The sequence below is a fragment of the Eschrichtius robustus genome, chromosome 5 (assembly GCF_028021215.1).
Source record: "Eschrichtius robustus isolate mEscRob2 chromosome 5, mEscRob2.pri, whole genome shotgun sequence".
NCBI lineage: Eukaryota > Metazoa > Chordata > Mammalia > Artiodactyla > Eschrichtiidae > Eschrichtius > Eschrichtius robustus.
The window spans coordinates 2,366,312-2,382,222 of NC_090828.1; the positions used below are offsets into that span (position 1 = coordinate 2,366,312).

Below are 15,911 nucleotides of genomic sequence, written 5' to 3' on the forward strand. Positions count from 1 at the left end.
GGCCCGGCCCAGGCAGCTTCCCGGGCGGCCTCCGCTCCGAGGAACGCAGTGGGTAGCTGGTCCTCAGATCTGTCCCGGTCGGCTCCGGGCAGTTCTTCTGATGCCCACTCCCCCGACAGTCACCCACAGACCCCCACCTCCACAGCAGCAAGGACGGAAAATACCACTGTCACCAGTCGGCACGTTCCCGACTGACACACTGCCTGGGAGATTGCACAAAACCACAGGGGTGCCCCGGCACCTGGAAGCTTCCCGATCGACCCCCGTCTGTTGCTAGGAGGAAAAGCGCACCCCATCCTGGCCGCCGCGGCCCGCCCGCTGAGGAGGGCGCCCGTCGCACGCGCAGCACCTACCCTGGCGCGCCGGTCCGGACGTGGGTGGCGCGGCGCTAGTGGGAGGCGGACATGGACCACGCGCCCTCCATGCGCCACACGGAGAAAGCGTAGCTGAGGCGCTCGTGGGCCACGTAGCTGCAGCTGGTCATCTTATTGTCCATCTCGTCGCTCTGCAGGACCTGGTAGAGGAAGTCTATGTACCTGGCGGCCAGCTTGAGCGTCTGGATCTTGCTGAGCTTGTCCGAGGGCAGCGTGGGGATGATCTTGCGCAGCGCAGCGAAGGCCTCGTTGAGCGACTGGGTGCGTTGGCGCTCGCGCACGTTGGCCAGGATGCGCTGGCTCTGCAGCTCCTCGAAGGACTGCGCGCTCGGGCTGCCCTTCTTGCCGCGCTTGCCGGGGGTCGGGCTGCCATCTTCGCTCGACTTCTTACTGTAGCGCCGTTTCCGGCCGAAGCGCTTGGGCTGCCGCTCGAGCTCCTCCTCGCTGGTGCCCAGGCTGTCTACGGGGGACACGGGCGAGCTGGAGCCCTCCTCCATGGCGCCCGCCCGGCGCGCGTGGGGCTGGGGGCGCCGGGCGCCGAGCGCGCGCCGCTGGCCAAGCCCGCGGTCGCCGAGCACACGCTCTCCGAGCTGCTCGAAAGGCTCTGATTTCAAGGCCGGCTTGTGCAAAACCGAGGTCTCCGGGAGAGGAAGTTATTCTAACTTTTTTGGAAACCCTAGCCGGGCTGGGTTGCTAAATAGTTGTCAGGAGCGAGGGCGGCGCGCTGATTGGCCGCCGCGCCCGGGGGCAGGACAAGTTCTGGGGCCTGCGCTGGCCGCCCCCGCCCCCCGGCGCGGCACTTTCAGTTTTGCCTCCCCCTCAGGCCCCGGCGGGCACCCGGGAGTGCCGGGCCCTCGCGCGCCGCTCGCGCCTCCATCCCGGGCTCTGACCGCTCTCCGGCCGCGCCGCGCCCTGGGCTCAGCCGACCCGGCTCTGTCTGCTCCTTAACTGGAGATCGAAACCCGCCGGGCTGCGGGGTCTCTCCCGCGCCGCGAGGGGTGCGGGTGGCGAGTCCTACCCTGGATGCGCTCCCAGGAGGTGAGGACGCGGCGGGGAGCCCCCGGGGGCGCCCGGGCCAGTGTGCGCCTTGCCTGCTTCCGGGCGCACAGCGAGTTCGCGCCGTGGCCCGCACGTTCGGCCAGGGGTGGGGGACGTGCGGGGCCAGTAGCCCCGGCGCCCAGACCGCGGGCGTACGGACACGCGGGTGCCCTTGGAGACGCCGCTCTCCACGCACGCGCCGCGGGGATCCGTGGAGACGCGGCCTGCTCTGCCCAGCAGTTGTATGGGGGAGTTTCTCACCCCAACTTGCTGGGGAGCCCCGGCCCCGACGGCCTTTGTAGGCCGTCCTTCTAAGTGCGTTAAAACCTCAGCGCCACCGCGAGCCTCCGCGGGAGCGCCCGGGGCCCACCGCGCCCACCTGCCTGGCCCCGCCGGGGGTGCGGGAGCGGGGCGGGGGCGCCCGCTAGGCCGCGGTGCCGGGCCCCAGCCTCGGGGCCCACCCTCTGCTTCGCCAATCGGCTGTGGACAGAGGGCGGTCTGGGGAGCCGCGCGGCCTCCCCTGCGCTGGGCGCCCGCGGGGCAGCCCGGGCGGCCGCAGAGCGGGGGCCCGGCCTCGGCTGGCGACACCGGGGACGTCGGCCCCGCGCCATCTGGACGCCGAGCGCGGGCGCGTTTGAAGTGGTTCGGGGGCTCTTTGTTCGCCAGGCCGTTCTGGCTCGGGGCCTGGAGGTGCTTTACGGCCTGGATGCCTTTGAACCTATTCCCAGGTGACCCGGGCTCAATTAGACCCGGGCCTGAGCGGGCTGTCAGGCGAGCCGCGTGATCAAGGGCGGGCTGGGCCCTTTTATTGCAGTTGAACTCGGGGCCGGCGTGGCTGGGCCTCGGCTGCTCCGCGGGGCCGGGCCGCGCCCACCGCGTTAGGAAACCCGAGGGCGAGCGGCTGCGTGTGCGGCCCGGGCGGCCCAGAGGGACGTTTCCCACCCCCGCAGTTAGCGATGGGAGACAGAGCTGGGGGGAGAGGCCCGCGCACAATGTGGCTGCGTCAGAGCGCTGTTGGTTTGCAGTTTCTTCCCCACCCGCGGGCTTCACGATCTGAAAACTACAGGATCCTAAGACTACGGGGTCCTGGGAGTCGCCGCGCCCAGCCCGCCTCGCCTGACCACCCCCTTCTCCAGCTCTGGTATGGCGCTCAGATTATCCGGCGCAGCAAAATAGCTTTCCGTGTCTCTTTAAAAAATCTAAAATAAAAACTTAAGGAACAAAAGAGAGAGCGAGAGGGGCCTGGGGAGCGTCCTGGCCTCGCTGGGGCCCAGCCTTCCCGAGGCTTTGCGCGTCCGAAGGGCCTGCGCCTTATGGGAACAGCAGCGACTTGCTGCTCATTACCAACTCTGTGTGTCACTCAGTTTGCGGGGACCGAGGGCCCAGACCCTCGTTTCCCGCCCAGCTTACATAAGCCCAGAGACATCCCTCCCCCTCCCCCTGCCCTTGAACCCAGAGAGCGTGTAAGGAGGAGAGAAGCCTGCCTTGTAGGCTGCTCCAGCCCACTCTGTCTGCCCTACTGCCCATGGGCATGAGGACAAGTTCTGGAAGTCCCCTCTAAGAGCCGATCACCTGCCTGAGCCACAGCAACAGGGTGGAGTTGGGCTTACAAGGGGCTGACACCTGATATCCCAGGCACAGATCACCTACAGGTAAGATTCTCCTGTAGGAAAATCCCCTTTAGAAATTTCCCTTTGAAAAATCGCTCAAGAGGGCATAGGACGAGACCTCATTAATAACAGTTAGACCCTTGCCTTGAACGTCTAATGTTACCACGACAAGGCTTAAAAGGATGGTTCCTCCAGTGTGCAGTTGTATATGGTGGACGGGTGCCCACTCTCCTTTCCATCCTTCTTCTACAGATCCTTCCTGAATTGCAGGAGTTGAAAAGCTACAAATGACCTTTCTCAGACTTTGGCAGCCCTGGTCTGCAAGAGGCAGTCCTGTGGGATGTGGAAGGGAAGAAGGCCATGGCTCTGCCCCGTCCTTGTTAAGTCCAGGGGTGGAGATGTTTGGTTGCTCCCGGCACTGCAGTGTCTGGTCACATCTAGAGGCAGGGGGAAAAGCAATCCTTTTCTGGAGTGGAACCCAGCAAGCCTGGGAGCTGGCAGCCGGGGCAGGAGCAGTAGCTCGTTGATTCCAGGCTGGTTCTGGAATCGCTGTTTTCCTGGTACAGTGAGGCAGTGGCTCCAAGCCTGCGGTATGGTTTGCAAGTCGGTCGCAAAAGCTCTATCTAGAGTCTGTTTATCAGCTCCATTGCAATACTGTCGTATTTCCTAATAAGTTGTTTCCTGCATAAACTAGCCAGTGTGGGCCCTGTTCTCTGCCAAAGAACTCTGAGACACCCCGACTGTGGACCATAGTGTAGAAGATGAACACTAGGGCTCTTCCCAGGGTGCCTTGCTTTCTTGACATCTCTCACTTGTAATGTGGGAATAACGTGGGACTTTGCCACACATTTATTAATGCCTTTGAGATCAAATCAGCAACAAACTCATGCTATGATTTTTTTTTTCCACATGGAATATATACCAATTTCAGTTTTAAAACAACACCAGGGGGCTTCCCTGTTGGCACGGTGGTTAAGAATCCGCCTGCCAATGCAGGGGACACGGGTTCGAGCCCTGCTCCGGGAAGATCCCATATGCTGCGGAGCAACTAGGCCCGTGCGCCACAACTACTGAGCCTGCGCTCTAGAGCCCGTGAGCCACCACTACTGAAGCCCACGCACCTAGAGCCCGTGCTCTGCAGCAAGAGAAGCCACCGCAATGAGAAGCCCGCGCACCGCAACGAGGAGTAGCCCCCGCTCACCGCAACCAGAGAAAGCCCGCGCGCAGCAACGAAGACCAGATGCAGCCAAAAATAAATAAATAAATTTTTAAAAATAAAAATGAAAAATAAATAAAAATAAAAACAACACCAGAAGGATCAACCATGGCCTAAAAAGAATGGGAGAGAGAGAGAACAAGGTGTAGGGGTCTGGGACAGAAGCCAGGCTCCTCTGCATAAACCTTGTTTTGTAGATTTGTTTTGTAGAAACCATATAAATGTTTCACGTAATTATTTAAAAATTAAACCAAAATGAGAAAAAAATAGAAATCCCTAAAAAGTCAAAAGCAAAATCAGACAGATGTACCTAATTTTGTATCATCTTGGTGGCTTAACCATGCAGACAGAAATAATTTAAGATCACTTTAAACGCTGTGATTTGACTGTATCCATCCCTAGAGGGATAGACTGTAAAGGAGAGAGAAAAGAACCGCATAAAGGCTTAATCTGTTTTCAGTATTCATAGTTCTAGTAACAGTATTGCTGCTGTCATTCTGAAACTGTGAGCTAAAGCAAGTTATTATGTTTACATCTTTGGGAATCGAGATTTCCACCCTAAAAGAAGAGAGATACAAATATAAAATGAAAGAAGTTAGGTAAGAGCATGGCTTTCTAAATCTGTTGGAAACATCAGTATGAGCTCATAATGTATTTCCTCTTCAACAATGTATTTCTTGACCCTGACCATCGAAAAAGCACAGAAGCATTGAGTGACGCAGGGGCAGTGCACACCACTGGTGTCCATATGGCGGTCTCTCCTTGAAGAAATGGCTGACTTAAGGTCTGGGGCAAGACGTGTACAAGATAAACGCGGTGCATCTTTTTACATCAGAGAGCAAGGAAGCTTTCAGGGACTCCTGGTCCTGCTGGGATCGTGTTACTGCCCAGGAGTTTCCCACCACGGTGGATTGGGAGAGGCTGTCGTCCACTATGGTTCTAGGAGTAGCTGGATTTAATTTAGCTTGACTTGAATTCATGACTCAGGAAGGCTTGTTTTCTCTCCCCAGTCCCCCACTCCTTTCAGATAGTTCCTTTAAGTTCTCACCGTCCTGTCTTGTTTGTTTTTAATATTAAAATCTGTCACTTACATCTTCCGCCCTGTCCTTCCCTCCCCCACTGCTCTTCAAACTTTGCACTTTCCAGTGGAGCCCAGCAGATCCTGTTGACTCTGATGGGTGGAGAGATAAGAGGACTTATGGTTACACTCTAATAAAAACACGCACTTTATTGTACACTGGAGGGAGGAATTAATGGAAGACAGAAGAGTATTAGTGCAGGCCTTTTCATTATCACTGACTGTGTGGTTCATGCCATGCTAAGAAGTGGGGTAGGAGCCAGGCAGCAGAGACTTCGCAATGCAGCACATTGAGGGGTGTAGTGGAGTGTGCTGGACCCGGGCTGAGGGAAGGCTGAGAAGGGAGAGCCTGGCAGGTCTGGGGTGCTGGGAAAGACATCAGCAAAGGGGGAGCAAGTCTACCAGGAGAGATGAGAATGTGTCGAGATCCACGGGGTGAAAGAGTCATGGGTGTCCCCATAATGGGTGGGTCCCTGCACCTGGGAGCTCAGGGGATCAGTGGCCAGCACTCTCTTGGTTGCTGATGATACAAACACAATCTGTACCTGCTTAACAGAAAAGGAGTTTCTTCGCTACTTGGGAAGCTCAGGCTCTGGCTGGCTTCAGGCTTAGCTGGATCCAGGAGTTTCAATGATGTTGTGTCTCTCTTTTCCCTCTCCACCCTGCAGCTCTGCTTGCCTCTATATGTGAGCCTCACTCTGTCTTAGTACAAGCCTCACTCTGCCCGCCCCCTTGTGCCTGAGGATGACAGGCATGACACTGCAGGGTCATATTATCCTGGGATGGCAACACTAATTAAACAGTTTTCTCCTCTTGCTCCAGCAGAGAAGGTAAGCATGGAGCCCTGACTGGCTGGACTTCCACCATGTGGCTGGGGGCCTGGGGGCCCTGAGATTGGGGAGGTTCCCCCTGGAAGAGATGCTGGGCCCATGAGCAAGGCGTGTACATTGCGGTGGCACCGGGGAGGAATGTTGGGGCCAGGCTCTCATAGGACCAATGACCGAGTTTGGATTTCATTCTGAAGGCAATGGGAACCGAAGGAGAGTTCTAAGGAAAGATGTGATGACCGACTTTTACTTTGAGAGAAGTTGGAAAGTGACAGCCAGCTGGGGAGGTTGCATTCACCCATTTTTCCTCTTGGCTGTATCTAGTTATGTTTTCACTTTTAGGTTTACCAGTTGGGAACGGGAAGACATGCCATTTAAACACTGCTCCATCTTGTAAGAAAAAAAGGTAAAACCCAGCCATGTCCAGTCTGTGCAGGGGCAGAAAAAGAACAGGATGAGGAGGCATGAGGGTTCAGTGTTCTGTGACTGACCAGAGGATGAGCTTGGCTTAGTCCCTTCGTCTCCGCGGGACTCAGTTTCCCCTCTGTGAAATAATGGGTTGGAGTGAAAGTTGCGTGAGGTTCCCTTAACATGACAAGGTCTAGGTTCTGTTTTCAGAAACTGATATCCGGGTTGGGGAACTTAAGCTTCGTGTCACACTTGGACACGTTGTGGCATTTTAGAAAGACCGGGGCCAGGGTGGGTACTTCCAAAACCTGGGGACCGTGATTTCCTTTAATCTGTCTAAGTAATGTGCAGGGGAGCCTTGGTGACCACACATGCCCTGACCCCTCATAAAGCCCCTGTCCTGTTGTGGCCTGGTCATAAACTTTCCTGAAAAGGTCATGTGAATTTATCGTTCCCCAATACTTTATAATTAGAAATTATGCTCTCTCTTCCATGTGACACTTGAGTTTTAGCAGATCTTAAAACTGTATACATGTTTTAAAATATTCTTCAGAAAACTTTAATTGCACAAGTTGAAAATTCGACGGAAAAAGTCCTGAACACTTATCTAAATAAACATACAGATTTGACCTCAAATGTTTCAAAGAATAAATTTGGAATTAAACGTGCGTGTGTTAAAACTCTGGTTATATCTTAAGTATAAAAGCTCATCAAAGAAGTCTTCTGGGGGAAACACTTCAGGGTGTATGGCAAATTTCTCTTTTATAGAGGTCACCAGAGCGGTGGGGAAGTGGGCACAGAGCTCTCCCAAGTGACCGGGACACAGAGCGATTGGCTGTCCTTGTTTAAAGAAGAAAATGTGAGTGTGTGTGTTTACGTAGGGATGAGGGGTGAGATGTAACTTCTCCAGGCTACACATTATCTAGAAGGTTTTTAATTATTTTGCTTGACTCCATTTTCCTACTTCATTTCTTCATCTTCTACTTTAGGGAAGATGGATAAATAACAACCCAGGTGTACCTCAGTTTCCCCTCATCACGGGTGAAAGTGCCGGGGAGGGCGCTGGGCTCCCTCGGGCTGGAAGCCGGTGGGGGGGCGTGAGGCCTGCTGGCTCCAGGCTTCTCCCTCCGATTCTGCCTTCCCTCTTCCGGCCCTGCTGACTTTTCCTTACCCCTCTTCAAAAAGGGCCTCACACCGGACTCCGAACTCCGAGGAGACACTATCTGAACTCTGAATATAAAGGGAAACTAGCTTTATTTTAGTTTTTTGACGGATACTTTTTTCCCCCTGGAGGAAAAGTTAATGAACACTAGTATCAAAGGATGCAAGTGCCACCTTTATTTCCCTGGGTCACACAGGAAATATTTTGTAGGTATGTGGTACATCTTTTGGGTGGGACTTCTATACCCTGGGTCCATTCTGAAACCCTGCTAACTCATGGCTGAGCAGCTTGGATCACAATCGCTCATATTTTGGCTGTAGAGAGGTTTGCAATTTAAAGAGGAAGAAAATGTTTTTTACTCATTTTCCATTTTTAAAGTCGTGTAAAAAATCTGGAATATTGTTATTTTTTAAATTCTGCGAGTAAAATTTTGGTATATAATCAATAACAGTGCACATGATGGGAACCTTCAAATAACTAGATGTTTTCTTTATGCTCAAAGTGAAGGAAAATGGTCAACTCAATGAAGAGGAAGGTGAAGGAGGAGGAGAGAAGGTGATGAAGGAGCTGATTACACCAAGTAACAAACCCAAGAAACAGAAAAACAGCCTTGTGCTTGCTTCTGGGGTGGGTGGAGAAGTGGCCCAGCTTCCCCCACCACCACGCCACCCTCTTGACTCCCTCGTTGTATGTCTTGAGACACTGAGATCCCCAGCCAGCAAGCAAGTATATTCCCTATACAAAGGCAAGAAAGCGGATCTAAGTATGGGGTGGAGAACTGGGTCCCTATCTTTTTTTTTGAAGGTATAACATACCTGCAATAAACTGCACCCATTTTAAGTTTAAAATGTGATACCTTTTGACAACTGTGCAAAACATTTCCATCACTCCAAAAAGTTCCCCTGTGCCTTTTGCAGTCCGTCACCTCCCCCTCCCCAGCCACTGGCACCCACAGATCTAATTTATGTTCCTGTTTTGCCTTTTCCAGAAAGTCATAAAAACGAAGTTGTACAGGACATAGCCCTTTGTGTCTGGCTTTTTACACTTAGAATAATGCTTTTTAGATTCGTCCACACTGTTGCATGCGTCTATAGTTTGTTTCTTTCTATTGCTGAGTATTCCGTTGTATGGAGACACTACAATTTGTTTATCCATCTGTCAGTTGATGGACATTGGGGTTGTTTCCAGCTTTCAGTGATTATGAATAAAGCTGCATTCAAGTCATTGTTTAGACATGCTTTCGTCTCTCTCAGGTAAATACCTAGGAGTGGGGTTGTTGAGTCCTATGTAAGTGTATGCTTAACTTAAGAAGAAACTGCCCAACTGTTTTACAATGGCTGGACCATTTTGCATTCCCACCAACAATGTATAAAAGACCAGCTGCAGATGGCTATAATAATAAAAAACAAAATAAACAAACAAACAAAAAACAGAAAACTAGCAAGTATTGGTAAGGATGTGGAGAAATTTGGTGATTTCTTAATAAGTTAATTATAGAATGATCACATGACCCAGCAATGCCACCCTTGGGTATATACTCCAAAGAATTGAAAACAGGTGTTCAAACAAAACTTGTACACAAATGTTCATAACAGATTTATTCACGATTGCCAAAATATGGAAACAACACAAATGTCCATCGATGGATGAATGGATAAACAAAACATGGTATAGCCATACAATGGAATATTATTTAGTCTTAAAGAAGAATGAAGTACTTGTTTGATATCACTTATATATGGAATCTAAAAAATACAACAAACTAGTGAATATAACAAAAAAGAAGCAGACTACAGGAATATAGGCGTGGGAGAGTGGGAGGTACAAACTACTGGCATAAGAGAGGCACAAGGACGCGTTGTACAACTTGAGGAATGTAGCTAATATTTGGTAATAACTGTAAACAGAAAGTAACCTTTCAAAATTGTATAAAAAAGTTTTTTTAAATAAGGAATGAAATACTGATGTTTGCTACAACATGGATGGACCTTGACAACTTATGCAAAACAAAAGAAGCCAGAAAAAGGGGTCACATATTGTATGGTTCCATTTATGTGAAATATCCAGAAGAGGCAAATCCATAGAGACAGAAATCAGATTAGTAGTTGCCAAGGGTTAGGAGGAGGGGGTGTATTATTAATCATGTGTTCTATTTTCTGTATTTTATGATGCTTTGACATCTTGGGGCCTTGTGGACCCAGAGAGGGATTGCCCCTCCCAGAGTCAGTGGATTCTTGGAGACAGCAAACAGCTTGCCTGAGGACATCCCTTTGATATGCAAACCAACCAATCCTGAGTGCAAACCCCAACCCTACTCATTTTATCAGTCTGGAACATAGTCCCTGCCCTAAATCACCCCAGGACCAGTTGCCAACAACTAGTGACCACCTCTACAGCCCCGGCTGCTCAAAGTGTTTCACTATCTAACCTGAAGTTGGCTCAGCTTGCTTACCCTGCCCTGCCTTGCCTGTCCCACACAAACCACAATAAAGGCTCCCGTCCACATTTCCCCCTCTCTTCTGCCTCTTAACCACCCCTGGTACTTCCCCGTGTGGCCCTGCCTCCTGTTTCTATGGATCTGTGGGTATAAAAACTTCATCCTTCATGACAGTCATATCTATTTCTGTGTGTCTTCCCATACCTAATTGAAACAAATCCCAGGTACATTTTAAAACAGAGGAGAATAGGAAGTGTTTAATATGTATACAGTTGCCATTTGGGATGATAAAAATATTCTGGAATTAGGTTGTGGTAATGGCTGCACAACATTGTGAATGTGCTAATTGTCTCTAATGGTAAATTTTATTCTGTATTTCTGTATTTTGCATTTCTACATAGACAATCATGTCTGTGAATAAAAAGTTTTCATTCATTCTTTTCTATTATGTGCCTTTTATTGCTTTTTCTTGCCTTATTGCACTGGGTAGGACCTCCATACAATGCCAAAAAGAAAAAAAAATGCTGAGAGCAGAACCCCTTGCCTTTTTCCCAATCGGAGGAAAGCATTCAGATTCTTGCCATCAAGTATGATGTTAGATGTAAGTTTTTCATAGATTCTCTTTATCAAGTTGAGGAAATGTCCTTCTATTTTTAGTTTAGAGTTTTTATAATGAATAGGTGTTGCATTTTGCCAAATCCTCTTTCTACATCATTGAGTTGATCATATTGTTTTCTCTTTTTTAGTCTGTTGATATGGCAAATTACATTCACTGATTTTTAGATGTTGAACCAACTTTGCAATTCTGGGGTGAATCCTACTTAAACATGATATATCCTCCTTTATATGTATTGCTGGATTTAATTTGCTAATATTTTGTTAAGAGTTTTTAATGTCTAATGTGTTTTTTTTAATTCTTTGTAACATCTTTCCTTGGTTTGGGTATCAAGATAATATTGGCCTCATAAAATAAGTTGGCAAGTGTTCCCTCCACTTGTATTTTCTAGAAGACATTGTATAGAATTGATATTATTTCTTTCTTAAATGTTTGATAATATAAGCCTATGAAGCCATCTGTGTCTGTACTTTCCCGTGTAGAATCCAAAGAAATTCAATTCACTGTAAGTTCAATTTCTCTAATAGAGGTAGGGTTATTCAGGTTGTCTGTTTCTTCTTGGGAGAATTTTGACAGCCTGTGTCTTTAAAGGAATTGTTTCATTTCATCTACCTTGTAAACTTTATTGCTGTGAAGTTGTTAATAACATTCTCTAACTGTTCCTTTAATTTCTGTAGTATCTGCTTTATTCTTTTTTTTTAACTAATTAATTTATTTATCTATTTTTGGCTGTGTTGGGTCTTCGTTGCTGTGCACGGGCTTTCTCCAGTTGCGGCGAGCAGGGGCTACTCTTCATTGTGGTGCATGGGCTTCTCATTGCAGTGTCTTCTTGTTGTGGAGCACGGGCTCTAGGCGCTCAGGCTTCAGTAGTTGTGGCTCACAGGCTTAGCTGCTCCACGGTATGTGGAATCTTCCTGGACCAGGGCTCAAACCCGGGTCCCCTGCATTGGCAGGCAGATTCTTAACCACTGCGCCACCAGGGAAGTCCCTGCTTTATTTTTAATATAGGTACTTTATGTATTCTCTCTTTTTTTTCTTATTCAGTCTGTATAAGTGGTAATCAATTTAATGCTTTCATTGATTTTTTTCTATTGTTTTTCTGTTTCTATGTTGTTTACTTCTGGTCTTATCTTTGTATTCTTCCTTCTACTTGCTGTGGGTTTAATTTCCTTCTTTTTGTAGTTTATTAAGTTGGAAGCTTAGGTAGTTGATTTGGGAACTTTCCTCTTTTCTAATATAAGAAGTTAATAATATAAATTTCCCTTGACGCACTGCTGTACTTGCATGCTACAAATTTTGATATATTGTATTTTCCCCTTTTTAACTCCAATTTTTTTCTAATTTGTCTTGTACATCTTCTTTGACTGGATTACTTATTGATTAATAACCAAATACTGGGAGGTTCCAGATATTGTCCTGTTGTTGATTTCTGGGTTAGTTACATTGCACTTAAAAAGTATACTTTGTACGACTTCAGTCTTTTAAATTTTGTTGTGACTGGTTTTATGGCTCAGAATATGTTCTATCTTGGTGAATATTCAGTATACACTTGAAAATAACATTGGGTGTAGTGTTCTAAAGCATGTCAATTAGGTCAAATTGGTTGATCTTTTAAAATCCTCTACAGCCTTATTAATTTTTTGTATACTTTTTTGGTATCAACTACTGAGAGAGGTGTGTTGAAATCTCCTGCTACCATTGTGGATTTGTCCATTTCTCATTTTAGTTCTCTCAGCTTTTGCTTTATGTATGTTGAGGCTCCCTTAGTGGGGACAAACACAAGTAAGATTGTTATGCCTTCTTGATGAATTGGCTAATGTATCAATTTATGAGGTCCCTCTTTTTCTTTGTAATATTCCTTGTTCTAAATTCTAGTCTTTCTGATATTAATATAGCCACTTCAGCTTTCTTTTGACTAGTGTTTGCATGATATATTTTTTTTTCTATCTCTTTACTTTTAATCTTTCTATGTCAATATACTTAAAGGTTTATTTTTTTTTAAGTATATAGTTGAGTCTCGCTTTCTTTCTAATTTTACAATCAATCTGTCTTTTAAATGGAGAATTTACATTTAAAATAACCATTTACATAGCTGAATTTAAATCTATGTCTTGCTTGTTTTCGATTTATTCTGTCAGTACTTTGTTCCTATTTTTGTCCTCTTTCCGATTAATTAAATGATTTTGTGTATTCAGTTCTACCTTAAATTGGCTTATTTCTTCTTCTCCCACCGCTTGCTTTCTGTTGTTGTCCTAGGCTTTACAATATGCATCTTTAACTTATCACAATCTATCTTCAAATACTATTTTTCACTTCACATACTACTGCATGAAACTTACAATAGTATATTTTCATTTTTTCCTCTTATTCATTGTACTTTTGTTATCATACCTTTTGATTCCACATACGTTTTAAGTTCTACCATATCATTGCTTTTTTTGTTTTAGGCAGTTGATTATGTTTGAAAGAGATTCAAATATAATTTTACATTTACTCATTTTTACCTGTTCTGGCATTCTTCATTCATTTGTGTAGACTCAGATATACATCTGGCATCATTGTATCATACTTCTTCTGCCTGAAGAACTTTCTTTAATATTTTTTGTAGTGAAAGCAGATGAGGAATGAATTAACTCAGTTGTTATTGGTCTTTTAAAAAAGTCTCTGTTTTGCTTTCTCTTTTGAAAGACATTTCCATTGTTTATAGAATTCAGGTTGGACAGCAACTTTTGCCTTCAGTCTTTCAAAAAAATGTCTCTCTGTTTTCATTTGGCTTACAAGGTCTCTGACAAGGAGTCTTCTGTAATCTTACCTTTGTTCCTCTGTATACAATGTATATTTTTTTCTCCAGTTTCTTTCAAGATCTTATCTTTATCTTTGGTTTTTAAATATTTGACTATGATGTATCTTGATGTGTCATTACTTGTTTTTATTCTGCTTGAGATACTTTGAGCTTCTTTGATTTTTAGTTTGTTGTTTTTCCTTAATTTTGTCTATTATCGACTACTGACATACAAATCTTTCTCCTGCCCAATTCTCTTGCTCCCTCCCTTCTCATTTTGGGACTAAAATTACATATGTTATTTGCTTCATATTTCCCCACAGTTCATGGATGCTCAGTTCTATTTTTTGAGGGTTTTTTTTTCCTGCTTTTTCTTTTTTTTCTTTGTGTCTCAGCTTGGATGATTTCTATTGACCTAACTTCAAGTTCAGTGACAGTTATTTTAATCTGCTGTGTCCACATTTCTGATAAGCTTGTTGAAGGAATTCTTCATCTCTGATACGGTAGGTTAAAAAAATTTTTTTCTTGCATTTCCATTTGACTCCTTTTTATGGTTTTATTTCTCTGCTGAAATTTCTCATGTGTTCTGACACATTGTTTACCTTCTCCTCCATCTTATTTATTATATTAAACAAGTTACTTATTATATTAACTACAGTTATTTTAAATCCCTGTCTGATAGTTCCAACATCTAAATCATCTCTGGGTCTGGTTTTTCTGATTATTTATCTCTTGACAATGAGTCATCTCTTATAGTCTTTCTGTGTATCTCAAAAAAAAAAAAATTTTTTTTTTTAAATTTGGGACACTGTATGCAAAAGAACAGCAGAGACTGAGCCAAATAGTATTTATGCCTGGAAATGGGCATGCATCTTCTGACAGACTGTTGTTGTGGGATTTGAGTCATTCTGTTCCATAGTTGAGTTGGGTGTGGAGTTTTTGTTGCTAGGGCTCCCGTTAGTGACTATGGACTTTGAATTTCTTCCTTGGAGGGGTGCTTCTTCCCTGTCTTTACTTTGGGCCTGGAGTGCTGTAGGCTTTTCCTCCATGTTCCTGCTTCACCCTCAGCTCTGTTTTCCCTGTACTTCTACACCATAAAGAGGAGATCTCCCCACATTCTTGACCCTCTGCCAGTGGTTGTCTGGGATGCACACACTGTGGCAGGGTCCAGAGAATTTTCTCAGTTCTCTTGCTCTAGTCTCAGCCTTGGCTGTGCATCTAGGTCTCAGGAATGAGGCTGTCTCAACATTCCTGCCCTTCCCTCATGACAGCCAAACCCTGCTTTCTTAGTGGGGGGGGGGGGGAGGATCTTAGGTGGGAGAGAGTTTCCTCATCCTCCTCCTGCCCTGAGAAGCAGACTTCTGCCTGAGGTGCAGCACCCTGCTTGAGCTGGGTTCAGCTCCTCCTACGAGGGAGATAGCCTTGGCTTCTTTCTTTTCTCAGAGGTAGAGCATGTTTTCTGGGCCCTGGGGGCTGGCTCTCCCCCAGCTTGGCTTTGGCTCCATAATAAAGAAGGAAGCAAGCAGGGTCTCTTGCCTGTGCGCCACTGAGACAGACCCTCCGAGGTCTCCTTCCCTGCCCTCCATCTTTCTTGAAAGTACTTGGGAAAGGCCCATGGAAAAACGTTGAGGGCAGACTCCCCTTGTGTCTAGAATTGCCAGGGATGCTGAGCTGTCATGTAAGCCCACTGTATTAGCTGATTAGGGCTGCTGTAACAAACTACCTCACACTTGGTGGTTTGAAACAACAGAAGTGTATTCTCTCACAGTTCTGGAGGACAGAAGTCCTCCTTAGAGAGGCCCTAGGGGAGATTTTGTCTCTTCGCCTCTTCCAGCTTCTACGGTTGCTGGCATCCTTGGCTTGTGGTTGCCTCGCATCACTTCTGCCTCTGTGTCTGTCTTCTCTGTGTATCTCTTATAGGAAAACCTGTCATTAGATTTAGGACTCACTGGAATAATCTGGGCTGATTTCATCTCAAGATCCTTAACTTACATCTGCAGAAACCCCTTTTCCGAGTAAGGTAACAGGTTCCCGGGATTGGGACTTTGACATAGATTTTGAGGATCACCATTCAATCTAATGCACCCATATTCAGCATGTGAGAGATCATTAACTTTCAGCTGTTTCTTTTTGCCTGCTTGTATGGTAACTACCCCTTTTTATGCTCCACCAAACATGGGGTAATTCATGCGGTCCCCCTCTCCTCAGAGGGTTTGTCACACTTGGAATCTAGTTTCTCTGTGGCCTTGTGACTTCAGTTCTTTAGGAATTAAAGGAACATAATGATCTTGTAGATTTTCCAGCTCCTTCTCATGGTCAGAAGAGGAGCAATGGTCCCCGGCAGATTTTTACAACCTAAGCAG

The 15,911-nt window shown here is 46.6% G+C and overlaps 1 protein-coding gene, 1 long non-coding RNA gene and 1 pseudogene across 6 annotated transcripts in view; 2 read left to right on the plus strand and 1 right to left on the minus strand.

Annotated features, from left to right (window-relative positions):
- TWIST2 (twist family bHLH transcription factor 2) overlaps nucleotides 1-1,026 on the minus strand; it is a 50,116-nt gene extending 49,090 nt beyond the window's left edge. For all 3 annotated transcript variants that reach the window (XR_011074100.1, XM_068544114.1, XM_068544115.1), the window contains exon 1: nucleotides 354-1,026. Coding sequence is in view for 2 of the 3 variants with exons in the window: in XM_068544114.1 (XP_068400215.1) it covers nucleotides 389-871 (483 nt within the window). In the remaining variant the exon portion in view is untranslated. The remainder of the gene's footprint in view (nucleotides 1-353) is intronic.
- Nucleotides 1,027-1,197: 171 nt separating this feature from the next.
- LOC137765016 (uncharacterized) lies at nucleotides 1,198-10,520 on the plus strand. Of its 3 annotated transcripts, none has more exons than XR_011074101.1 (5): nucleotides 1,198-1,412; nucleotides 2,438-6,146; nucleotides 6,486-6,549; nucleotides 7,320-7,410; nucleotides 8,216-10,520. It is a non-coding gene; the product is annotated as an uncharacterized lncRNA (long non-coding RNA). The 3 variants fall into 3 exon arrangements; XR_011074102.1 differs by having other exon boundaries at nucleotides 5,985-6,146; XR_011074103.1 differs by lacking the exon at nucleotides 2,438-6,146.
- On the plus strand, nucleotides 1,418-2,419 carry LOC137764985 (uncharacterized; annotated as a pseudogene).
- Nucleotides 10,521-15,911: the final 5,391 nt, after the last annotated feature.